At 36.9% G+C, this 27,889-nt stretch overlaps 1 protein-coding gene across 2 annotated transcripts in view; it reads right to left on the bottom strand.

Moving 5' to 3' along the window:
- Positions 1 to 27,889, bottom strand: part of LOC121378986 (small G protein signaling modulator 3-like) — a 47,423-nt gene continuing 19,534 nt past the window's right edge. The window contains exons 10-20 of one of the 2 annotated variants that reach the window (XM_041507415.1): positions 27,257 to 27,352; positions 15,088 to 15,219; positions 13,652 to 13,840; positions 13,007 to 13,162; positions 11,986 to 12,149; positions 11,332 to 11,425; positions 10,822 to 10,892; positions 10,282 to 10,330; positions 10,017 to 10,102; positions 7,570 to 7,692; positions 1 to 784 (exon numbers count right to left, since the gene is read on the bottom strand). In XM_041507415.1, the coding sequence (XP_041363349.1) occupies positions 652 to 784; positions 7,570 to 7,692; positions 10,017 to 10,102; positions 10,282 to 10,330; positions 10,822 to 10,892; positions 11,332 to 11,425; positions 11,986 to 12,149; positions 13,007 to 13,162; positions 13,652 to 13,840; positions 15,088 to 15,219; positions 27,257 to 27,352 (1,293 nt within the window). In that variant the 3' untranslated portion in view covers positions 1 to 651. Of the gene's footprint in view, positions 785 to 3,034; positions 4,050 to 7,569; positions 7,693 to 10,016; positions 10,103 to 10,281; positions 10,331 to 10,821; positions 10,893 to 11,331; positions 11,426 to 11,985; positions 12,150 to 13,006; positions 13,163 to 13,651; positions 13,841 to 15,087; positions 15,220 to 27,256; positions 27,353 to 27,889 lie in introns of those variants that run through there. The other variant, XM_041507414.1, reaches the window with a different exon arrangement.

Below are 27,889 nucleotides of genomic sequence, written 5' to 3'. Positions count from 1 at the left end.
GTGAGAAATAGCCCAATGTGCCCACTTACAGGGATCAATCCCAAACCAACTGCGCATCAAGTGAGCACTTTACCACTGGGCTACGTCTCGTCCTAGTTAGGCATTCAACTTTAAAAAAAATTAGCTCCATTTGCTGATTTTCTTTAGTATATCAAAAGGAATAAAGACCATGGTTTGTACTGTCCAATCTGCTGAAAAGAGCATATAAAGGATCCCTTGCTGCTAATGTAAAAATGCAAGTTTTCTCTGAAGATGTCGGACATCCAATAGTCGATGGTAAATTAATCAGTGTGATTTAGTGGTCTGGTTAAAGAAATAAATATACACACAACCTCACACCTCATTGGGGGTTTTGGGTGGGGTTTTTTTTATAGATATAACAACCTTTGACAGTGAAACCTAAATTTCAGTCAATCAAAAGTACTTAATATGTGTAAATTATACACTGAATAAAATTTATACTATGATAGTTAAAAGTTTTATTATAAAAGCTGAATATTATTTTTAAAGTTGAAATGTTGAATTGAAGAAATGGAATAACCTTTCCAGATTTGACAATTTAACATTAAAACTGTTGCTGAAATTGTATGCATTTTCCCTGTTTGTATTTTAATTTGATCATGTATTTTAATTTGATCAGGCAATTAAAGCTCAGAGATCCCAACTGAAAAGATGGTGTTTGACTAGCATATCCTTGACCCCTTCTCGGAACGGTTTGTAGCTGTCGTTCTGCTTAGGTAGTTCCCAGTCTTTTGATAGGTTAAAGGAGAATTGTGCCAGAAGTCTGAAAAAACAAATCACTTTTAGAACTGGAAAAATATATTTCAATAGAAAAATATCATTAATTATTTCAATTTTAATTTTAAAAAAAGAAAGGAAAATAAAAATCAAATCAAGATTGCACTGAAAAATAATATAATAAAAACTAAAGAATTACAACATCGAAAATAATTGGATATCAACAAAACAGATTCTGGATTTCACAACAGGTGATACAAAATCCACACACAGAATAACATTTCATTCCAATATATTTTAGTATTTGTATCTAATTAAGGTTCAAGCATATTGCCCTGGGCACAAAGACCTCTGCTATCTGAACTGTCTGTCCAGACTCTTTTAACAGCAGTGATACTGAAGTTGGTGTAGTGGACTTGCACCTCTCTACTAAGCTGTGCTGTCATTACTGTGCTAGGATTTGTACCTGGCACCTACCAGACTTAAAGAATAGAATAGAATAGAAGTGTAATGACATGCCAGCCTTAAAGGTGCTATATCATAGTTTCCGTACAAGAGCCGTATTTCACTTCTTTCTCTTTTTCGTTAAATTTTTTGTAACAAATAACTAAACATTAATCAATCCCACACATAATTGTAGCATTAATAACTTAGGAATATCAATATAGTAATTTGCTAATTTGTATAAACAGAGTGACTCTCAGTACAATTAAATTCCTATCTTATTACATCTAAACAAATGTTATGAAATCTGTGATTCCACAAAATCTGACAAGTTGATTGGGTAGGATCGTCAAAGACAGATGAGTTACACAAAGACAGAATATTTGGGGCATCATTACAGTGTTCCACTCAACTGAACAGAAACCATTCCATTGGTCATCCAATTGTCCAACAATGTTGTTTTCTACTAGAAATTTAACTTATTTAGTTGTAATTTTGTAAGAGTATATAGCTGAAGGTATACTGCTTACATCTCAAATCAAAGGTTAAATAAATAATTTTGGGAGGAAGCCACCATTATGCATCTCTGGAATAGCACCTTTAACTCGATGCACAATACCAATGTGTTCAAGGTAAAAAGGCATATGTATTATTATCTGATGTTGCAGGCTGCTGTTTAAACAAGTCAGGCTTGTTAAAAGATGTCATCTGCCAGCTTATTTCAGCTACTGTGACATCCGTCAGGCACTTTTCACAATAAAATTTTCCAACTTCCAATACACCATGTTTCGGGGGGTGGGGGTGGTGGTGGTGGTGGTGGTGGTGTTTGGGGTTGGTGGGGTTTTTTTTGGGGGTGGTTATCATACTCGCTGAAGTCTGCTGTTACTTGACTGTTTCCTGCTATAACCACCATGTGTTTATCACTGTACAATATGGTAGACATTACTATGTAAATTACCTGGGTGGAGAAATAGTGACTAGTACATGTACTAGATTGTCGACACCTGTATAGATATATGTAATAGTTTATTAGTTACTGTGTGTAGGACATCAGGCCAAACACAATAAGAGCAGAACACAGAGAAAATATGTTCTTTGTTGTTACTATCCCATTCCCACACATTGAAACATGATTTTAAATAACAGTAATAATGCTAGTGACTCAAACAAAAAGGTATGATGCTGAAATATTATGAAAACATATTAAATATAAACAATCAAAAAGTGTAAATAATAAAAATGCAACTGATTAAAGAAAACAGCAATACTTTCAGAAACAACCAAAATGGCTGAATAAATGTTAAATAAAAATATAAAATAAGATTTGAAGATAACAAAACAAATGGCTGTTTCTTATACCATAAATAAGTAAACAGGGTCAATAAAATAAAGACAATGTTCTCGTTTTAAGTGGAAAGAAAATGAAAAAAAAGACAGAAATAACAATACAAATCAGTGTTTATAATAACAATACTTTGTAAAGTACATAAAGTACATGTAGGTGGCAAGTTGACAGGTTCTCATGATTAATACAAGCAATGTTTACAATCATGTGGTAATATCAAATCAATGTGGATTGCACTATTCATTTAAAGGGACACACCCTAGTTTTTAAACACTACAGCATATTTTTCACTATTATGAGATCCGTTTATGATCACTGAAATCAAACATTACTTATATTTTATTGTTTAGATTATCCATTTCCGTAGTTCTAACTGAAGTGTTTCTGGTCATCCTGTTGTTTCTAATACCACAAAATGCATTTTTCACATTTTTATAAAAAAGCATGTGCGTCTGAGAAGTAGCGGTTATTGATACGGGTTTTAATATTTTTTAAGGATATTTCCCAGTCTTAACGTCACAGACTCTTCTTTCACTCTGCTGTAATGTTATCCAAATGTGTTACAGATTTGTAGATTAACTAAACTTAGTGTCCATTTTTACGAGTTGAAACTAGGGTCTGCATCTTTAAACAATCATCACAGGAATAAACAAAGTATATTCATGGAATGCACACGAAAACAAAATACACAATATGCGTAGTTAAATATGAACTGTTAGCTTCAATTGAAAAGTATCCTTGCATATTATATAAAACATGAGTTCATTCTTCTTTTTTCACATGACATGTTCAAGATATTTAACCAAATATTATATTACAAATAATAGTTTGGCATTCAACTCATTTTAAGAAATAGCTTAAACTGTTTTTACTTTTAGTATATGAAGCCTCTTGGTATGAATCCAAACTAAAAAAAACAAATACTAACTGAATAGTTAATAAATATGTTAAAATTTGCAGTTTTCTTTCTTTCTTGTTCCATAATATTGGATTTTTAAGAGGTTTTATAAAACATGATTCAAAAATAGACAGATGTAAACAAGCAGTAAATAGGTAACTTCTGGTTTTTTCAGGGGGGGGGGGGGGGGGTTCTTATTTTAATTTTATAAAAAATACATGTAGGTCTGTCGAAGAAGAAAAAAACCTTTTATATATATTTCTTTTTAACACAATATTGCAAGGATAACAACACTTTTCAATTCTGCTTGCACATTTTAACACGCAAAATGCACAATTAATAAATAAAACAAATAAACAAAAATACACAAATAATGCTACCAGAATAAAAGTAAAACTGCATCATACTCATGCAAACAAAAGTGAAAAGTGGACACGTTCATGTGATTGTGACACTGTAATAAACACACAACGATGACAGGGTGAGCAACATCACAAGTCCCAGCTGAACAAGTGGTGTTTAATGAGCATGTCTCGAACACCTTCACGAAGCAAGTCTTGTGATTTATGCTTCCGTGGCAACTCCCAATCCTGAGACAGGTTGAAAGCAAACTGAGCTAAAATTCTGGAAAAATAACAACTCTGGGATATAAATAACAACTCTGGGACATAGAAACAAAAATACATTTTATATTAAATTGCATTTTTAAAAGTTTACTATCGTGACAACATTACCATCACCATTAAATGATAATTTGTAATTTTGGAAAGGCAAATTGAAATCTGTTGATATCCTATTTCAAGGGTCAATATTTCAATTTCTTAGGTAACCAGACGTCAGTTCAGTTGACTTTTTACTTAGGTAACTGATTGTCTGTGAATAATATTTGTGTAATGTTTTTACTATTTTACTATTTTTATGTATTAAACTGATGCTCCAAATGTCCAAAATCACTTTTAATTTTTTTTTAGAATACATGGATTTTTGGGAAAATGTAAAATAATTCTAGAAGCCCTGCTTGACGACATCTCAGCATGTTGGTTAATCAATGGCTGGTGAGAAGTTTAATTTATAACACTTTATTAACGATGTCAAGAGTCAAAATCCACTGCTGCCTGTTATTCCATATTAATATGGGTACCAGCTTCAGTGGAGTAGGTTAATCCATGTGACTTTAGTCTGGTAGGTATCGAGTTCACACTCCAATACCAGCTCCCACCCAAAGTGAGTTCTTTAACAGCTCATCAGAAGAACATCAAGTGGGAGGGTAACATAAACTTAGTACCTATAGAAGAAGGTATACAGATGGACATACAAATTATAGATGTGCGCGTTCAAGTGAGGTTGTCTATTATCTTGCATCTAGACACAAAAATTTAAAGAAATAAATAATAAATTACTGAAGCAGCATGGCATGCAAATACAGTCAAACTTGCTCAATGAACCCCTTTTAGTAAGTGGACATCTGTCTTAAAAAGAGGATACCTAGGCTTACTCTTCTCCAAAACCATATAACATACAGAGTGGTACAAAATCATATGTATTGCACAGTCACCTGTTTTATAGGCTAAAAATATTACATGCAATATATCAACCACAATAAACTTGACTACATCACCTCCCCAAAAATATTGACTGAAGAAAGTGGACCCTTTTATGGCTCATATTTGATGTAACACAATATTTTTACAGCACCCCTTCCCTAGTTTCACACAGAATAGCAGTACTTAGCTATAATTTCACCCACCCCCTCTCACCCCACCCCCAACTCACTCACTCACTCACTCACTCACTCACTCACTCACTCACTCACTCACTCACTCACTCACTCACTCACTCTCTCTCTCTCTATATATATATATATATACTCTTCAAAAAAAGAAACGCAAAAGGGTACAAATGGGTTATAACTCCGATTTTATGTTTCCTACCGGTTCATGCTTTGTGAATATAAGGTCATTGCATGTCCCAAACACATTCCCATGGTTACATTCGATAAAACGCAGCTACTGTACAATAAAGTTCCAAAATGTGAATATTCGCAAAAACGCAGCCACGTGCAAACCATGTCACCACTGCACGTGCGTTGTCTGCACATGCAACATTAACACCGACAGTATAAACGTGCAGGGTGTTCGCTTGTCTGGCCTCTGTATCTGGCCGACAGTTGACAATCCAGGACATGCCACGTCTCAGTGAACCGCAGGCGAATCCAGAACGGCCGTTGCCAGGGCATTCCATGTGTCCCCAAGCACCATCTCCAGACTGTGGGACCGTTACCAGCAACATGGATCAACACGTGACCTCCCTAGATCCGGTCGACCACGGGTCACTACCCCCGGGCAGGACCGCTACATCCGGGTACGCCACCTTCGGGAACGATTGACTACTGCCACCTCCACAGCCGCAGCAATACCAGGTTTGCGCAGGATATCCGACCAGACCGTACGGAACCGCCTACGTGAGGTAGGAATTCGTGCCAGACGTCCAGTTCGAGGTGTCATCTTAACACCACAACACCGTCGACTCCGACTGCAGTGGTGCCAGATTCATCGACAATGGCCTCAACTGCGATGGAGACAGGTGTGGTTCAGCGACGAGTCCCGATTTCTGCTCCGACGTCATGATGGAAGATGTCGCGTGTATAGGCGTCGTGGTGAACGTTATGCGGCATACTGCGTGCAGGAAGTGGACAGATTCGGCAGGGGTAGTGTCATGGTGTGGGCAGCCATCTCACACACTGGCAGAACTGACCTGGTCCACGTGCAGGGCAACCTGAATGCACAGGGCTACATTGACCAGATCCTCCGGCCACACATCGTTCCAGTTATGGCCAACGCCAACGCAGTGTTCCAACATGACAACGCCAGGCCTCACACAGCACGTCTCACAACGGCTTTCCTACAGAACAACAACATTAATGTCCTTCCTTGGCCATCGATATCACCGGATTTGAACCCAATTGAGCATCTATGGGACGAGTTGGACCGACGCCTCCGACAGCGACAACCACAGCCCCAGACCCTGCCCGAGCTGGCAGCAGCCTTGCAGGCCGAGTGGGCCACCATCCCCCGGGACGTCATCCGTACTCTGGTTGCTTCGATGGGCAGGCGGTGCCAGGCAGTTGTCAACACACGCGGAGGCCACACCCGGTATTGACTCCAGATGACCTTGACCTTGGTGGTGTGTCCTATCACTTACTCACAATGGACTAGAGTGAATTGTGAACAATCCTGCAACATTTGGTAATTATCGGACTCACCATTCAATAATTAAATCAATTCTCCAAATGTTACGACAATGTGGTTTTGCGTTTCTTCTTTTGAAGAGTATATATATATATGGAAGTTCTCATGTATTCAAGGACAAGAGTACTTGACAGTGATACTGGATCAAATAAAATTGCAATATGTATTTTTTTTTTACAACAAACACTGTCCTATCTATCACCTATAGCAGGAATGGTAGTATTAACTGTATTATTAAATGTTAGGTCACACTTTAAACATTGACCTGACCAGATTTTATTTGGTATAGTGCTACCTTAATGCAAAAGCTTTTGACAATTACTAAGAAGACAGTTCAACACAAGTTTGACTGCATAATAATAACAATGTACTTCTAATTCTAAACACATTAAATATAACAAAACATAACAGAAAATAAAATAAAATAGGATATTAAATACATAAACAAAATTTAAACAATATAAACAACAATATTGCTTCAGTAAATATTTGACAATTATATCAAAGTCTGTGATCTGACCTTTCCAAAATTCTGTATATCAAATAAAATGCAACGAGGCAATGGTTTACATAAATATAAACAATTATCTCCGCTTGTGCTGTAAAGCACAAGAGCTGTAACTTTTTGTGACCATTACATTAGCTTTGTTAAAACTGTCTTTAACAATTCAGACCTTGGAGAGCTATCAATCTTACTCCCCATCACTCCTCTCAGCCTATTTCAAGGACAGTAATTTGTAGTTCCCTTTAGCATGTGAATCTATATGGTAACAATACGGTAATGTCTTTAAAGTTTTCCAATAACCTAAGTTAGGGAAGTCATTAATCACTCAGTTTTGTTCAGGGCAAGGTATGTAACAAGAAATTGCACATCACAATTAGTAAATATATCTTACCTCAATTCACATTTGATCTGTACCCATCCTGGACTGCTAATAAAGGACCATGGGTAATACCATTTCTGCACAATGTCTACTGATGAACACAGTGTCTCCAACCACAGGTGCAGCACTTGTTCACTGAAAACACAAAGAAATTGAAAAAAAAAATCATACTTTTTTTCTTTCATGAATATCTAAGAATTGACAAGAATTTTTACACGTTAGTGGTGTATGCTGTTACAGTAACTGAAGTTTATCTGTGCAAAAAGACTCCATAACCATAAATAATAGTTAGTCTATGGATGCAGACATCATTTGTTAAAAATCAGTGGAAATTAATAAAATGTACTGTAAGAAGACCACTGGACAATTTTATCAATGTATAGAGTACTCCCACAAAACGTTTGCCATGACGTATGGTTTTCAACATTCCATAGCATCTTGGATTACAATGAGTCAATATTATATTTTCTAGATGTACAAATGGCTGGTTGCCATTAAACTGTTGACAGTTAATCAAGATTTCATAACATACAAACCCAATTTGGAAATATATAATTTATCAACATTATGACCTGATGAAAATGTATCTTGCATTTCAACAAATTAATCTTCTCAAATATCTAATATAAAAAAAGAAACAACAACAATAACAAAAGCTTACTCACTTTTTAAAAATATTTGCATAATCTAATACCATATTAACATGTTAGTATTTCGCAGATATACACAAAACAACAGTGTAATTTTTTGCATAAAACTAGCTTAAATCAAAACATATACTCTTCAAAAAAAGAAACGCAAAAGGGTACAAATGGGTTATAACTCCGATTTTATGTTTCCTACCGGTTCATGCTTTGTGAATATAAGGTCATTGCATGTCCCAAACACATTCCCACGGTTACATTCGATAAAACGCAGCTACTGTACAATAAAGTTCCAAAATGTGAATATTCGCAAAAACGCAGCCACTTGCAAACCATGTCACCACTGCACGTGTGTTGTCTGCACGTGCAACATGAACACCGACAGTATAAAAGTGCAGGGTGTTCGCTTGCCTGGCCTCTGTATCTGGCCGACAGTTGACAATCCAGGACATGCCACATCTCAGTGAACCGCAGAGAAACAATGCCGTCGGCCGACTAGACGCAGGCGAATCCAGAACGGCCGTTGCCAGGGCATTCCATGTGTCCCCAAGCACCATCTCCAGACTGTGGGACCGTTACCAGCAACATTGATCAACACGTGACCTCCCTAGATCCGGTCGACCACGGGTCACTAGCCCCGGGCAGGACCGCTACATCCGGGTACGCCACCTTCGGGAACGATTGACTACTGCCACCTCCACAGGCGCAGCAATACCAGGTTTGCGCAGGATATCCGACCAGACCGTACGGAACCGCCTACGTGAGGTAGGAATTCGTGCCAGACGTCCAGTTCGAGGTGTCATCTTAACACCACAACACCGTCGACTCCGACTGCAGTGGTGCCAGATTCATCGACAATGGCCTCAACTGCGATGGAGACAGGTGTGGTTCAGTGACGAGTCCCGATTTCTGCTCTGACGTCATGATGGAAGATGTCGCGTGTATAGGCGTCGTGGTGAACGTTATGCGGCAAACTGCGTGCAGGAAGTGGACAGATTCGGCGGGGGTAGTGTCATGGTGTGGGCAGCCATCTCACACACTGGCAGAACTGACCTGGTCCACGTGCAGGGCAACCTGAATGCACAGGGCTACATTGACCAGATCCTCCGGCCACACATCGTTCCAGTTATGGCCAACGCCAACGCAGTGTTCCAACATGACAACGCCAGGCCTCACACAGCACGTCTCACAACGGCTTTCCTACAGAACAACAACATTAATGTCCTTCCTTGGCCATCGATATCACCGGATTTGAACCCAATTGAGCATCTATGGGACGAGTTGGACCGACGCCTCCGACAGCGACAACCACAGCCCCAGACCCTGCCCGAGCTGGCAGCAGCCTTGCAGGCCGAGTGGGCCACCATCCCCCGGCACGTTATCCGTACTCTGGTTGCTTCAATGGGCAGGCGGTGCCAGGCAGTTGTCAACACACGCGGAGGCCACACCCGGTATTGACTCCAGATGACCGTGACCTTGGTGGTGTGTCCTATCACTTACTCACAATGGACTAGAGTGAATTGTGAACAATCCTGCAACATTTGGTAATTATCGGACTCACCATTCAATAATTAAATCAATTCTCCAAATGTTACGACAATGTGGTTTTGCGTTTCTTCTTTTGTATATTTGCAACCTTTGAAAAACTAAAAAGGATGGGGTCTTCTGTAAATGAACAGTGAACAGTGGTGACTTTATGATGTCATAAAACTTTAGATCATTGCAAAAAGAGAATATCCTAAAGTCAAAAGTGTGTTTTGTTTAACAATACCACAAGTCGTGTGAGATGTTCACTGCCTGTATTACTATACTTACTTCAGGCCACAGCAAACAAGAGATCTGAACTTGACGTCCATCTGAGTGTGACATGAGTCATGCGAGATATTCACTGCCTGCACAGCCTGAAATTAAAACAAGCATAATAAATAATGACATTACAAATTGACAGTCAATTTCAATTCAGTATCACCATACAATTCCAAAGTCAAAGCATAAATCACTTATCTTTAGTTTGTGAAAATGGAGGCAGAGAGACTGGTAAACAATTATTTATATCTATGACATTTCTGTATAAGCTTACCCTGTATAAAACTTCCTCTGGAGTAAGTACTTTCCCATCTTCATCAAGCCTGAAATAATATTAAAAGTACTAAATAGTGAGAAAATATTACATGTAAGTTTCTGTAAGAATACTACAAGTTAAGTATACCTGAATACATTGCAATCTGACATTTAATCATTGTAATGCAATATCAGCATGCTGTGGTAATTGACAACGGGTAATATGGAAAAGACAGTGTAAAATTTGGGTCAAGGTACACCGGCTTTTACCATAGAAATTTGCCCTGATGCCCAAGACACAAATTTAAAATCATTTAAGTTAAGATTTTTGTAGCATAATAAAAACAACACAGATGTTACATGTACATCTTACATAACATGTGTGTGTCATTTTGTTTAAAAATAAGAATACAAATTTAGAAATTTAAACCAACACAGGTCTGTTTTTGGCTTGTGTAACTATGCTGAATATCTGCAAAGATGTGTTATAAACCCCTATGAGATTTAAATCTTCCATGAAACAGTTTTTATTCACAATAGTATATCAAGCTCATCTTACCTGTACGTCTTGCACAAAACCAACCGGGAGTACACACTTTGAAAGTCTTTTTCCACTTCTCTTGTTGCAGACTAAAATTGGAAGAAACATATGTTACTAAGGCTATCATAAATTAAATACTGGATTTTTAAGCAAATGTTTTCCAAAGTGGGAGCAAGTGGTAAATTGTTTTTCAGGACATTATAAAATACCGCACATTGAACAAAAATATATTATTTTAGCCAATAAAAAACTGGGGAAAATCCCTGGGACAGGTGGTGATTTTTTTATTACAGCCTACAGAGTATGAGTAGAACTTTTTCAAGAACAGCAAATCAAATAACATTCTTTTCTATTTCAAATCTGATTACAAAGCCTAAAAAAAACCCAAAAACAACCCACAACGATCTTGCTATTAGAAAATTAGTCTTTTATAACAATTTTAAAACAACTTCAGACAATTCAGAGGGGAAAAAAGCAAACAAAACCACTGCAAAAAATGTCGAGCATACAGATTAAAGAATAGCTCACCTCTTCAATGAAAAGCCATGGATGACAGTGTCCACCTACTATAGAAGACTTCTTCAGACCATGTTCAAAAATTGCTTTCAGTGCTGGACATAATCTTTAATATAAAAAGTTAATTGATTAATTTAAAACAAACAAACAAAAAAAAGACTAGGAAAATACCGATTTGTTGTAATCAATACAGGAAAATAAATGAGTTCCCAGTTTTTATTAAATTTATGTCCCATGTAATAAATTTCATTAATCAAGAGCTTTAGTGATAATAACTAGTACCCAGTTTACCCCGATGGAAAAATCTCTGACAACAAATTGGTTAAAGTTAAAAGTTTGTTTAAATTTGTTTAAAGACACCACTAAAGAACATTGATTTATTAACATCACTAAGAACATTGGATTTTTTATCATATAAGAGCAAGCATTTCCATTCAGGATCTTTTCTATGAACCTTAACAGGATGGCACATACCAGATTACCAGTTGTGCTGGGACAGGGAAAATTACACGCATCAGAGAATGGGTCCAATGAGGTGGCTAACTAGATGCAAGCACCTCAGGCTCTTCTAACAACAAGTTGTGTGCATCTCTATGACAGGTCATCAGCTTTCTGTGACTGTCTCTATGACAATAAGGAGACAAAGTACAATAACAAATAACCTACGTTCCTCTGACGAGATCGGTGACAGCCTCTGTTACAGTGTCGTCTCCAGCAGAGGAATAGTGTTTACTTCGCTCGTCGAGAATCTCAACAAACTTGGCAGGAAACCAGCCGCGTAGACCATTGAGCTCCCCGATCCAGCAGTGCTCATCCTTCTGAGATATTATCTGGAAGAAAAAAAAAAGAGAGGAAAGTTTTACAGAAATCAATAAGAGTACATAGTTTGGTGGAGAAGCACACAAATTATTGAATGTGTTATATGAATTGATATGAAAGATATGACCCGGATAAGGAAGGAAATGTTGAGAGAGGAAACCTGCTGTCGCCACTTCATGGGCTACTCTTTTCGATTAGCAGCAAGGGATCTTTTTATATGCACCATCCCACAGACAGGGTAGTACATACCACAGCCTTTGATATGCCAGTCGTGGTGCACTGGCTGGACCCGGATATGGATTTCCTTCAATGTGCAGTTATGCATGAAAAGTAGGTCCTGGTGATCTAGTTATGGTACATGATACACAGCAATCCCAAGGAATTCTTGCATACCAGGTTTGATGATCCAATATGAAGGAAGAGACGGTCCAGACAAGGATTTCCTTTAATGTGCAGTAATGTGTTAAAAGTATGAGACACATCGACATCCCAAGTTGTACTTACATACAAGGTTTGATAAATCTATATGAATTAATAAGAAAGATATGCGCCAAAAACAAAACATAAGGATGCCATACCATATGACCCATCAAGTTTATACTAATTACATTAGAAGTAATCATTATTTCTTCAGAATATCATTGCATATTTTTGTTTAAATCTATTACATCACAAAATATCGAGCTAAAGATTCTCCTTTAATGTTTCAGTTAAAAAACAGTAAGTATTTTTTTAAGAGCTACATGCTTTTTTCAACTTTCATATTTATATAAGATATAAGACATAACGCTTTTTTCAGATATCTTTATGGAGTGAAAATTCGGCATGCCAAAGCCATAAAGAAACATCTTTCTCCACCTTTACATACCGTAATAATATCACTCCGCCTAAAACCAAGCTCATCATCATCATGTCGTTCGAAGTCCAGTAAAGCTTTGGCCCTTCGGCGACGGTTCCTGGCCACATTCACATAGTTTTCCAAATCTTTAGCATGAGAATCCATAGCATAATCTGCTTGTAAGACCTGCAATAAAAATATTTAACATTAGGTACATTGCTCAAACCATTCACTACCAACCTCAGTGTGGTGTGATATGGTAAGTGCGGTGCTGTGCGTGTGTGATGTGATGTGGTGTGGTGTGATATGATGTGGTATGGTGTGGTATGGTGTGGTGTGGTGTGGTGTGGTGTGGTGTGATATGCAGTGTGGTGTGGTATGGTGTAAGGCAATATAAACTGTTATGCACATGGGAGTAACTATCCTTCCCTATTCCTGTCATGTCTACCCCAGTTTGATTTTCATGGGAGATCAGAAGATCAATATTTATATGCCAAACTGAAGCTTATAAGTCACTGCCTTATGGTATCATATTCATTTGTGATAAACAAAACAAACAGTGAAAAGTTGCCTTGAAAAAAGCAACATCAATATTTCATCTTCAAACACAGTCCACATGATAACAACTGTTATCCCTAGAAAAAGTAAATATATACTGATCTTTAAAGAGCTAACCACTTTGTTATTCTTTGGATCAAGAGACTGGAAGTGTCGAGCAATCTGAAGAATGGCTTCCCTCAGATCGACCAGTAGTTCTGTCTGGTGGATGTTTTTAGCCTTGCCGAAGTCGTCATCTTCCTGTTCAGTGCGCAGTAACATAGACACCAATGATCTGGATCGCTTCAAGTGACGCTTGTTAATTTGCTGGGGAAAAATAACACAATATAAAATATGTTTCATGTCTGCTAAATAATTCATGGAGACGGTTAATGGAAAGAAGGAAATGTTTTATCTAACAATGCACTCAACACATTTTATTTACAGTTATATGGCATCGGACATATGGTTAAGGACCACACAGATATTGAGAGAGGAAACCCGCTGTCACCACTTCATGGGCTATTCTTTTTGATTAGCAACAAGGGTTCTTTTATATGCACCATCCCACAGACAGGATAGCACATACCATGGCCTTTGATATACCAGTTATGGTGCACTGGCTGGAACAAGAAATAGCCCAAAGGGCCCACCAACGGGGATCGATCCCAAAACCGACCACACATCAAGCGAGTGCTTTACCACTGACCCTAGACGGTTAATGAGACCATTCTTAAAAATAATTTGGTTTGTTGTAATTGACACATCATTTTAGTAATAAGTGACAATAAGTTCTTAAAAAATTATACAAGTATAATTTGTTTTCAATCCACAAAAAAACTAAACCAATATGCTATAATGAGTTGCTTAATTTGTTTCCTATCAAAACTGTTATTATACTACACAAGTAAAAGAAAAACTTGATGAACTGTTTTGTGTTTTTAAGTTGAACACTTCTGATTTCTTTTAGAGATCTGAGAATTACTTGGTCTTAGTATAAATGCTTCTAAACCATGTTAGATAGAGCACACTGATTTTTTATCTTATTATCGGCTATTGGACGTCAAACATATGGTCATTCTGACACTGTTTTTTATGAGGAAACCCGCTGTCACCACATAGGCTACTCTTTTACGACAGGCAGCAAGGGATCTTTTATTTGCGCTTTCCACAGGCACGATAGCACAAACCATGGCCATTGTTGAACCAGTTATGGATCACTGGTTGGTGCAAGTGGTTTACACCTACCCACTGAGCCTTGTGGAGCACTCACTCAGGGTTTGGAGTCGGTATCTGGATTAAAAATCCCATGCCTCGACTGGAATCCAAACCCAGTACCTACCAGCCTGTAGACTGATGGCCTAACCACGACACCTGTGTATATTAATAAAAGATTTCCTCAATAATATTTTTTGTTAACATACCACGGGTGTTGACTAGTTGTGGTACATTGGTTGCAATGAGAAAAAATCGAATCAGATGAATGGATCCACCGAGGTGGTACAATCATACTATGCAAGCACCTCAAACAAACAATTCTACCCTCACTAGTCCGAGTGAAGAAATGAGTTCACCTGTTTTGGTAGGTTTCTCGACTGATCTGGATTCACAATGGCACCCTGGTCGGCCATCAAATAGGCCAGGTGTTTTCGTCTGTGTGTTTCCACGACGACATCAGTAAGAGACCCAGCAGTTCTAGAGGCGACCTAAAAACAATAATATGTAGTACTGAGAGAAAAAAAACAAAATTCAACGTAATGAACAATTTCTTTTTGGTATTCCTTTTAAAAATGTTTAATGGGTCCAATCCTGTGACCCAAACTCTCAGGCGAACAGTCTACAAACTGAACAAAATCCTGCCCAAAGATGTGGTTAAAGTTTGGAGTATGGAATATTCTTGAAACATGTTCCACTTTACCTCATGATAAGTACATTTGACTATTTCCAAACACATCTGGCTAACATACATATATATAGGATTTGTTAATTATTTGGAAATAAATCCATAAACAAATGGTGATTGAATCAAATAATTAAAGAACAAATTATAATACTCCTTATATTCTATTATTAAGAGGCATCAATGTATTACCATCCACAGTAGAGTTAATTTAAGTCTGTAATCTACAAACAAAATTGTTTACAACATGCTTACAAGAGGTAAAACAACAAATGTGAATCATTGTAATACAAGATCAAGCAATTAAGATAACAAAGCACTGTTCCTACTTGTACCTGGAATGCAAGCAGGCAGTCCTTAAGTTCCGGGCTGTATTTCTTAACAGTAAAAATTAAAACTTCTTGCTGCGTGCCATAATCAAACTTCTTGGATACCCGACACCCTGGACACAGCAGCTTCATGGCGAAAGCAGTGGAATTTTTATCCATCGTCAGAGAGTACCACAATTAGAACCTGTAGAACTATATTCCCCTATCACCAGTGTTAGCCTATCTGTCACTTAAAGCAGTCACTGTTTGACTTGAAACACCATAAAGTATTTATTTCTTTTGATTTCTCAAACTTTAATATGAACTCCGCAACAAAAATACAATGGACTTCCATTTATAGTTTATGGTCTTGTGAAACCAAGCCTGTGTGAGTGTGATTTGTGAAGTAATTATGACAACACTATTTATCATTTGACCATGGTAAAATGTCAACTAGTTTCCATGAATTAAAAGTTGAATTTGGCAAATATATTTAATTATTAATTCTGCATAAACTGATCCAGTTATAAGATAAATATAATTAATGTTCCCTAATTTTGTTAAAGCTTGTTAGACTAACTGATACTGAAACAGGGAACATTTTGTTTCCACAATCTTGATTAGCAATATTTCTAGTCAATTGAAAATTTATTAGCAACTACTGTTTAATGCTTTAAAATTGTGTAGCGATCTCTGAAACGTCAGTAGTGAATTGCAGCTTCATACTGAGCAAAATGTTCCATGTGAAGTTTGGCTGCAGTTTTTAAAAACAAATTCACCCAGTTAACATGTTATATTACTGATGGAAGCAACCCATATGGCTATAACAAATATTCACTACTAATGGAAGCAAACCATGTGGCTGTAACAGATATTCACTACTAATTATAAGCAACTAATGTGGTGTAATAGATATTCACTACTAATGGAAGCAACCCATGTGGCTATAACAGATATTCACTACTAATGGAAGTATCATATGTGGCTATAACAGATTGTTTACTAATAAAAGCAACCCATGTGGAAATAATGTATTACACAACTAATGGGAGCAATCACAGATGATACACTACTAATTGAAGCAACACGTGTGGCAATAACAGTTTTTTCTTAACACCCAGAAGAATTATGATGTCCAACATCTAATAAATAAACAAACTGTTAAAGTGTCAGTAATTAAACATTCTTTTCCTTTCCTTCCATGTTAAAATTATGAACAAAATGTCAGCCTGTGTAAACACAATGACCTGTTTCTACATCCAATCGCCGTTATACCGTGAATGATGTTATACAGTGAATGATATTGTCTGTTATCCAGTGTCTATACTGAAAACTATCTCACAAGCAACACAAACTCCAGTGTGTTCTATACACTAAACAACTTTTCAAACAGCCAACTGTTTGGCGATGGAATAATTATTACACAGCAATTTGCCACTGCTTCCAAACAATAAATCTGGAACAAACATTAATTAAGTTATTAAACCAGACAACCTTTCAGCTATCCACATAGTGAATGTGTATATGTCAGACTGCTCATTTACCGCTGGTGACAAAACTGTGCAACATGTGGCAAACTAAGTACATGTACAAGGAATAATCAATACTTATAAAGGGCAAAAGGTTTAGCTCATATATATATATATATATATATATATATATATATATATATATATATATATATATCCTAGTGGCAAATGTTTTAATAAAAGGTTTATTAACAAAAATAGTTAGCCAATCTGGATAGAGACATATGGTTTTAAAACATCATTCCATTTGTTTTTTTAAAGGCTCACTACATATATCAAGATAAAAAAGTTTAGCAATTTGGTAAATCTGCTCCACATTAAAAACAAAAAAATCATGACTTTCAAAGTGATATTAGGCACTGGATTTAATTGTTGGTATAAATGAGGAGCAGATTTTCAATACAATATGAAATATTTAACTGTCACACTATTATATTTAAGTACAATGGTGTAGTACCAAATCGCTATCCCTTTTTGTCTTAGTACATTTTCTTCCTCTTTTATTTGCTAATTAAGTACATCGATGTCAGCAGAGGTAACAAATGGCAACATCCTTTGCAGTCCATCTATGGCCCCATACAGATTCTACCAGATTTGTTATGATAATGTTAACCCAATAGTTACATTGTTTACTGAATGGATGGGTCGAACACTTTCTTGAGCACCGATGGGGTTTGAGCCAACAGGATTCAATATATATATATATACAGTCGAACTTCGTTAACTCGAAGTTGAAGGGGACGACGAAATAGTTCGAGTTTCATGGGAGTTCGAGTTTTCGAAATTCGTACAGATCCCAAAGTGAAACTGCATTATAGTATTATCATTTCATTTGACAAGAAAGCGTGACTATTAACCGATCTGGCTATCCCCCCCGTTGCCGGGTCCTTCCCCAGATTGCTCGATCTCTGAAGATTACAAGACTATCCGTACTTTGTGTAATGAGGCCCGCTGCCGTGTACAAACACCGACAACCAAATGCAGGCATGTAGGATCATTTCGTTCCGCATAGTCGGCGATCTATTATTCTGTAATTACCGCGTGTATCATCGATAGCCGAGACCAGTCGGGGCACTCACACTTGGCTTGGGTGACAATTAATTTTTCTTTAAAGTATTACATGTACAGTTAAAAGGCTCAGTCACTCCACAAACTTCGAGTTTTGGAAGTGCAATATCCCTTATTTTTTTATGGTGGGACCAAAAAATTACTTTGAGAGATAGAGTTTTTCGAATGTTCGAAGTCTGTTATTACTAGTTTGTATAGCAGTTCGGCCGGGACCGCCGTTTCACTTCGAGAGATCGAAGTTTTTGAAAGATCGAAGTTTCAGTTATCGAAGGTCGACTGTATATATACATATAAAAATATTTATTTATTTACCCCGCAAACACTGTATTTATTGGCAAGATATGATGACTAGATAAATAGAGATTATTATACAAGCTTGTGTGTCGTACTGATTTTGAGGAATGTGTCAGGATTATTGTATTACCCGAGCGAGAGGGAGGGTAATACATGAATCCTGACACGAGTTTCGTAAAATCAGTACGATTCACACGCATGTAATAATTTCTTTATTATCCATATTATCTAAAACATTATTTTCACAAATAACAAGCTAGGACCATGACAAAACGTTACTAAAAAGAAACAACGAAATGACATCATTTTGATAAGCGAGAGAGAGAGATGTTTTATTTAACGACACACTCAACACATTTTACTTTATAGTTATATGGAGTTAGACATATGGTTAAGAACCACACAGATATTGAGAGAGGAAACCTGCTATCGGCACTTCATGGGCTACTCTTTTCGATTAGCACCTTCCCACAGACAGGGTAGTACATACCACGGCCTTTGATATACCAGTCGTGGTGCACTGGCTGGAACGAGAAATAGCCCAATGGCCCACCGACGGGGACGGATCCCAGATCAACCGCACATCGAGCTAGCGATTTACCACGGGGCTACGTCCCGCCCTTACATTGGAGAAGCCACATTAAGTTATGACATGGTTACAAAATTACAAAATGACATCATTCGCTGTGCACTTGAAATCATTATGACACACATGGGTCATACTGGTTATATTTCCCTGAATATCTTGAACTATGTGGATAATAAATCTCTATATTTTCGGTCACTGACATAAGCCTGAGTATTTCAGACTAGATTTTCAATAAACAAATTCTTTAAATAATTTGTTTTAGTACAGCAAATGCAAATAACGTTTATTTTTGCAATAACAATACAATATTTGTATATAAACTTATATATGAATTAACAGTTTAAAAAAGTTTTTTAAATGTGACTAAATGTAGCTAGCGTCTTACAAAAAATGTACCTTGTATGACGTCAAATAACAAAAGCCTTGCTAGGTTGACAATACTCTATTTGCGTACACAAAAATGGAATAAATAATCATTTTCTAACTATTCATGTAGGATTGCAGGATAAAAGAAATAACTGGTTACTATCTTAAGATATCAACTTTATCCTGCTCAGGTTGAAAACACACACACACACACACACACACAGCGAAACCCCTCAAAACCGGACCCTCAGTAAACCTGAATTCCCTCAAAACCGGACGTTTTACACGGTCCCGTGATTTGTGTATCTTTTAACACTAAAATTTACCCCTCTAAACTGGAAACCTCTAAACTGCACTGGACGAAATTATCCAGTCCCTTTGTGTTCCTTTAATGCCAATTTTACCTCAGAAAACTCAAAGGTCAAATCGACATCAATCATTACTGCATTACTTATACTTTGAATACCCACTCAGCAGATAATGTGATTGCATACGCAGAGCTAATTACATGTGCGCATGCTCCAGTGTCACTGTTGTGCAGTTGACAAATATCAATTAAGGGATTAATTAACAGCTCTGATGTTTAAAGAACTAGAGCAAACACATGTACTCCCTTTATTCTGAGCTCGATTGTTACAAAGTTAGATTAACTTATAAATTTGATTGAGCTCCTTTTCATAGCTTACATGTACGTCTCACAATTACCGCAATGAACGGCAAAACAACTACAAATTTAATTCATTTTTCAATTGTTTGAACCCTTTTTTGTTGTTGTTTTGTTTTTTACCTTTGCAAAGTTTATTTAACAAAATAAAGAGTAACCAAGAGTAAAATTGTTTGGCTTGGTTTGGTAGAAAAAAAAATTCATTTTAGTATTTACTTTGGACATGTCGGAACATCCAGGGAAACGCCGCCATGTTATTACCAAAGTGTTTTTTTGGTATCGTCAATATCATATATTAGGAATAAAAATTGTATTATGCAAGCCTTTGGCGAGCATAATACATTATTTTTATTTCTAATATATGATACTGACGATACCGAAACACACAAGGGTAATAATCTCTTTATCTTTAATCTCAAGCTTATACGTGTTTTTGTAAACTATACACGCAACTTTAATTCCAGTCTGCCATTACTAGATATTCAAATAACACAAGAATATGTGGTGCGGTGTCTTTTTGAATGGAAATGACATCAAACTCAAATGTTTTTTATTTTCTGAATGCTGGACAGCTTTTATTGTAAAATTGGTGTTGAAATGTTTTTATTTGATGACTATGAATGCATATGTCAATTATGGAGTATCACCCTACTAACATTAGTAGAACGATCTATATCTATATCTATACACACACATATATATATATACACACACATACTACATACATACACACACACACACACACACACACACACACACACACACACACACACACACACACACACACACACACACACACACACACACACACATATTATATATAACATTAGTAGAACGATCTGTAACATGTTGCATATCAATATGTACATGTAATTCTTTTTTTTTTAAAGTATAATATTGATGATTCCAGTAGGTTCACTGCAGGTTTTATTGACAGCATGTATCATTTGAACAACATTCTCTTGACTTGCATATACAAAGATCAAAGGTACTCAAAAAGAATCAATAATGTCATACATGTACTAAGGTAATTCATGTTTTTTGGGGGTTTTTTTAAATTAAAGGTTAACTTTATAATAAAGTTGTGAATTATGAGATATATGTTTTAAATTTATTTGACTGTATATTTGATTATTTCCAATAAAGAATAAAAAGTATTATTCTTATTTTATTTTCACGTATGTGCTGCAAAACGTCTTACAAAATATCTACTCTAAATGTTCCAAACGTTATCCAAAAACAAGGACACCTTAAACATGACATCATTCTAATGTTTTCAGTATGCAGATAGGAAATATAAAATTATGTAACTATTCAAGAGAGTTAACACTTGATCCAAGCAAAGAGCAATATTAATGCAGGATTTTCAATATTAAAAAAAAAATTAAAATAGCATGTCATTTCCTGATATTTGTCTTTAAAGAATAGAAACTGGCCTAAAGTTGTTAGTATTTGTATGTTTTCTTACAGCTGAAACTCCCATGAAAAATAATTTTAAAATTCAAAAATATTATTTCACAACACATAAAAGACCAGGTCTAGAACATATTTGTTTTAGTTTTATTATTTTTATAATAGTCATTAAATAAAAATACCAATTAATTTGTTTTTGTTGTTGCTTTAAATTAAAACAACTTTTTTTAAAATGACAACTGCATTGATTAGCTGCTTTAACTGGTATTATCAAGTATTAATAATTTAATACACTGAAAAGTGATGTTTTCAAGAAATTAGTTTTGTTTAACAACACCACTAGAGCACATTGGTTAATTAATCATTGGCTATTAGATGTCAAACATTTTGGTAATTCCAACATGTAGTTATCAGAGGAAAGCTGCTACATTTTTACTAATACAGCAAGGGATCTTTTATATGCACTTTCCGACAGATAGGAAAGCACATACCTTTGACCAGTTGTGGTGCACTGGTTGGAACGAGAAAAAATCAAATCGGTTGAATGGATCCACCAAGGTGGTTCAATCCTCCGACACAAGCACCTAAGCGAGCATTCAACCGACTGAGCTATATCCCGACCCCTGATGTTATCAAATGCAGGGAACACAGTATATAAATGTGTGCTTACAGTAATCAACAGATTAGTGACTGGAAAAAAAGAAAAAAAAACAATCTTCCCACCCAAAAAAAGTAAAGGAACAAAAGAGTATCATGCATGGTTCAAATTTCATTATGGCATTACAGCAATCTCCATCACGAACCATATCTTTGCTGCACTACTCTCAAAATTCTAATGATGTGCCCTTCCTTTTCTCTTGACATCAATGCCCTTCAATGAATCAGATTGTACTAGGCAAGTCATTTTAGCTAAATCATTCTGTTTATTATTATTATAAATAAAATGCTACACTTGTAAACATGTATGTGTCTTCTGTTGTTTAGTTCTTCCTATATTCTAAAATGAAAGACAATAAAAAAAGGTCACCTCATCTAGCCAAATTTGTTTTCACATGATCACGTGACATACAAATTACAACACTGTTTTTGTTCTCAGTACATTTGTGTGGCGTGGTGGCATGATTGACAAGCAAATTTTTTTATGTCCTAAATTCAAGGGCCACAAATCTGTGAAAAAAATTGGTAAATCGCCATGAAAGTTATACTTGTTCTGTAATAGAACGTGATAAAGCTATGCACACCATTTCAGCTCAATATCTTGATGCATTGCCCCAAATAGTCTGGAAAACAAATTTTCTTATCTCCTAAGTTCAAGGGAGATACATGTAAATCTTTCAAAAATGGGTAAATCATCATGAAAGTCAAACTTGATCTGTACATGATGAAGCTATATACAAAATTTGAGCTTAATATCTCAAAGCATTGTGAAAAAAACATCCGGAAAACTGTAAGTGGGACAGACAAATGAACAGACAGATGGAGATGAAACCTATTGTCTCCTCTGGTTGGACCAGTAGGGGACTAATTAGATATGCTGTTGACTTCTTGAAAAGTAACAAATCAATAACTGAACAGGCAATTACATGTATGTGTAAATGTATTAGTTTTCATGCCTATAAGAAAAATACCAACTCAGTTCTTTATTCACCAAATGCTTACAACATCCAATAGTAAACAAGGAGCTATCCACTGTATTTTGTTTAACAAATGAAATCTGTTTTTATATTTCCGTCTTACTCCTCATTTTAATTCTTTTCTTTAATGATCTGTTGAACACCAACTTAAGCCTGAATGTTGTAATTGTATGAAGGCTGATAAGTTATAGACTAGGATGGATAAAAAACAAAAACATAAACCAATGGTCTGACTGGTATATTAATTAAAGGCATAATTTAAATGTGCTATTCTGCCTGCATATCATATCTGTGCATACAAATACATGAAAATCAGGGGCAGGAATCTAGCTCTGAAAATAAATGAGTGGATTACTGAATCATGTTAAAAGCTGTCTCCCATAGTTTACAAGCCATGAAATACAATTTTTTAAAAATACAAACTCCTCCCTCCCACCCAACCCCCCTCCCCCCAAAAAAATATAAAATAAACTGCTTCATAAATGTTACAAAATAACAATAATTTTTTTATTTCACAATTTGACAAAAATGAATTCTGCACCCAATAAATGTGAAACACTTTATATGCAGCCATTTTTGTCAATATCATTTACCGTATGTGATTGTGTGACTGGTTTTTCTGGTGACTATCACAGAAGTTACTTTACTGTTGTTTTAGCAATGTCTAGTGAAATGATGCAGTTTACTTTATTGCTACCTCATTGTTCTGAAATATGAATGTCCAGATCTGGAAGCTAACTAATGAATATATACTATTCAACTTTCACTAGGAATATACCAAATACATGCCATGATAAACAACCTGTACATATCTTAAATTAGTGCAACATGTGATCAATGAGACTATGCGGTTGGGATGTTTTATACATCACCATAGAAATACATGTCTACAATTAGAATTGTTGTCCTACGAACACAATAAATACATTAGCTTTACTTGACATATGTTTTTTTCAAAACTGCCTTGAAAAAGTGATCAGTATATTTACAGAGTGGCTGCTTTGTGTTATCAAATGCCTGTCCGTGTAATGGTGTTTTGGGATAACAGGATCACAAGGTCCAACCAAAGTGTCCCAACTTAAACACTGTACAATGGTGAATAACAGTAACTGCAGGGGTTTCCCTAGAGCGATAAGCCGACACGGCCCGTGCTCCCTTAGCCAGCCAAGTAAGCGCCTTCATGTCTGGTTAGCGCCTTAACTGCAGGACCGTGTCGGCTTAATTTGTAACATGTATACAAAACAATGGAGCTGTGATCTGTAACGTCATTCACCACACATTATCACACTTCCATTTGGTATCTCTGCAATTCTTTAGATGTTCACTTTGAGGTTCATTGATCGCACCGTTTTAATTGTCGGCGGGCTTGTGCTGGTCACGTGGTACAGGTTATCCCAAGGGCTGAGTTCAGCCAGACCGAGCGAAAACAAAACGTTCGCTACACTGGTTTGTGTGCTTCACGTTAAACCAAATGGACACGACAGACACCAATCAAATAGTTCGCGAACATTAGGAAGAACGTTCGTTGGCTGAATTGAGGAAAGCTCTTGGCGTAATATACGTCACGCTTCAGAGTCAGCTGACACCCACGTGTCAAGAGACATCGTTGCGGACATTAAACATTATAGTTACACAGAAGTAAATCTTGATGTAAATTTGTAGAAAAGCAATGAATCAATGAATACCTAACTGCAGTTTCGGTTATTTCCTTTGTCTTTGTTAATTTTGTACCTATGGTCGAGAGCACGCATGCAGATCGTGATCGCGGGAAATGAACATGCAGTATTTATACAAATTGCAGTTACACGTACACTGAATTAGTTTACAATAATCATATTTGTTAGATAATGCTAGATATATACTCTTCAAAAAAAGAAACGCAAAAGGGTACAAATGGGTTATAACTCCGATTTTATGTTTCCTACCGGTTCATGCTTTGTGAATATAAGGTCATTGCATGTCCCAAACACATTCCCACGGTTACATTCGATAAAACGCAGCTACTGTACAATAAAGTTCCAAAATGTGAATATTCGCAAAAACGCAGCCACGTGCAAACCATGTCACCACTGCACGTGCGTTGTCTGCACATGCAACATGAACACCGACAGTATAAAAGTGCAGGGTGTTCGCTTGCCTGGCCTCTGTATCTGGCCAACAGTTAACAATCCAGGACATGCCACGTCTCAGTGAACCGCAGAGAAACAATGCCATCGGCCGACTAGACGCAGGCGAATCCAGAACGGCCATTGCCAGGGCATTCCATGTGTCCCCAAGCACCATCTCCAGACTGTGGGACCGTTACCAGCAACATGGATCAACACGTGACCTCCCTAGATCCGGTCGACCACAGGTCACTACCCCCGGGCAGGACTGCTACATCCGGGTACGCCACCTTCGGGAACGATTGACTACTGCCACCTCCACAGCCGCAGCAATACCAGGTTTGCGCAGGATATCCGACCAGACCGTACGGAACCGCCTACGTGAGGTAGGAATTCGTGCCAGACGTCCAGTTCGAGGTGTCATCTTAACACCACAACACCGTCGACTCCGACTGCAGTGGTGCCAGATTCATCGACAATGGCCTCAACTGCGATGGAGACAGGTGTGGTTCAGTGACGAGTCCCGATTTCTGCTCCGACGTCATGATGGAAGATGTCGCGTGTATAGGTGTCGTGGTGAACGTTATGCGGCAAACTGCATGCAGGAAGTGGACAGATTCGGCGGGGGTAGTGTCATGGTGTGGGCAGCCATCTCACACACTGACAGAACTGACCTGGTCCACGTGCAGGGCAACCTGAATGCACAGGGCTACATTGACCAGATCATCCGGCCACACAACGTTCCAGTTATGGCCAACGCCAACGCAGTGTTCCAACATGACAACGCCAGGCCTCACACAGCACGTCTCACAACGGCTTTCCTACAGAACAACAACATTAATGTCCTTCCTTGGCCATCGATATCACCGGATTTGAACCCAATTGAGCATCTATGGGATGAGTTGGACGCCTCCGACAGCGACAACCACAGCCCCAGACCCTGCATTTGGTAATTATCGGACTCAGCATTCAATAATTAAATCAATTCTCCAAATGTTACGACAATGTGGTTTTGCGTTTCTTCTTTTGAAGAGTATATATTTGTAGTTAGCTGGATTTTAAAAAGACCGTAACATTTTATTTTATTACCTTTTTTTTTCTTTTTTTATAAATGAATATACTGTGACGTCAGCATTCTTAGCTTAGGTATTTTACAAGCAGAAATCACAACAAGCATTTAACATGACGCTGAAATCAACAGCAACAACATGGCCCAAATTATGAAATTGTTGTGGGTGGGGAATTGATGGGTTATTATTTTTTTTAAGTTTTACCCCCACCCCCCCAACCCAAACCCCCCCCCCCCCCCCAAAAAAAAACCCAACATGATTTGATGGATTGAAGGCTGTTTTCAACCCACTACCCCACTTCTTTTGGCTTGATTTTTGTCTTATAATGATGCTAAATATGTAAGTGCCTTAAAAAAATCCTGGGGAAAGGCCTGAACTGTACTACTTACTCAGAGTATACATGTTCACATCATGAAGTTTACCTACATCAAAATCATCAACATTCTAAAACTTACCTCTATCAAATCAACATTCTGAAATTTACCTTTATCAAATCAACATTCAGAAACTTACATTTATCAAATCGATCAACATTCAGAAACTTACATCCATCAAATCAACATTCTGAAACTTACCTTTATCAAATCGATCAACATTCAGAAACTTACATCTATCAAATGATCAACATTTTGAAACTTACATCAATAAAATTGATCAACATTCTGAAATTTACCTCTATAAAATCATCAATATGCTGAAATTCACCTCAATCAAAACATCAACAACTGCTGAAACTTACCTTTATATAATAATCAATATTCTAAACTTTACCTCAATGAAATCATCAACATGATGTAACTTACCTCTATCAAATCATCAACATCTTGGACATCACCAGGCACATCAGACAAAGCATTGAAGATCTGAGCTGAATTGTCCAGTTTTTTAAGTTCACTCTCCTACAAAACAACACCACACGAAGAGAATTATATCAGTAATCAGACAGTACTGATTGTTTAGTTACACACTACTGCTAGTACTGGCATTGTTATTGGTGACATAACTCATAGCAAAGCATCTGATTAAAACAAACCTACAGTTGTCACACAACTGCATAAAGAGTTATGTACATCAATGCATGCAGGTTGATGACATGTGTGTAAAATTAGTGGTTAATAACACAATGCAGACTAATATATCTTTTATCTGAATACATTGATCTGAATTTCAACTAACACCAGAATCATGTTATTAATTTGAACAAGTGATCTTCAAAAAGATCAGGGGGGGATTTAGCTCAGTTAGTTGAGTGCTCACTTGAGGTGTTTGCATTGCAGGATTGAACCACTTCGGTGGATCCATTCAACTGATTGGGTTTTTCTTGTTCCAACCAGTGCACTACAACTGGTCAAAGCCTGTGGTATGGGCTTTCCTGTCTGTGGGAAAGTGCATATTAAAGATCTCTTGCTGCATTAGGAAAAATGTATTGGGTTTCC

This window comes from Gigantopelta aegis, chromosome 8 (assembly GCF_016097555.1).
Source record: "Gigantopelta aegis isolate Gae_Host chromosome 8, Gae_host_genome, whole genome shotgun sequence".
Lineage (NCBI taxonomy): Eukaryota > Metazoa > Mollusca > Gastropoda > Neomphalida > Peltospiridae > Gigantopelta > Gigantopelta aegis.
Note: the sequence above shows the minus strand (reverse complement) of the source record. Positions and strands in the feature narration are given on the sequence as shown.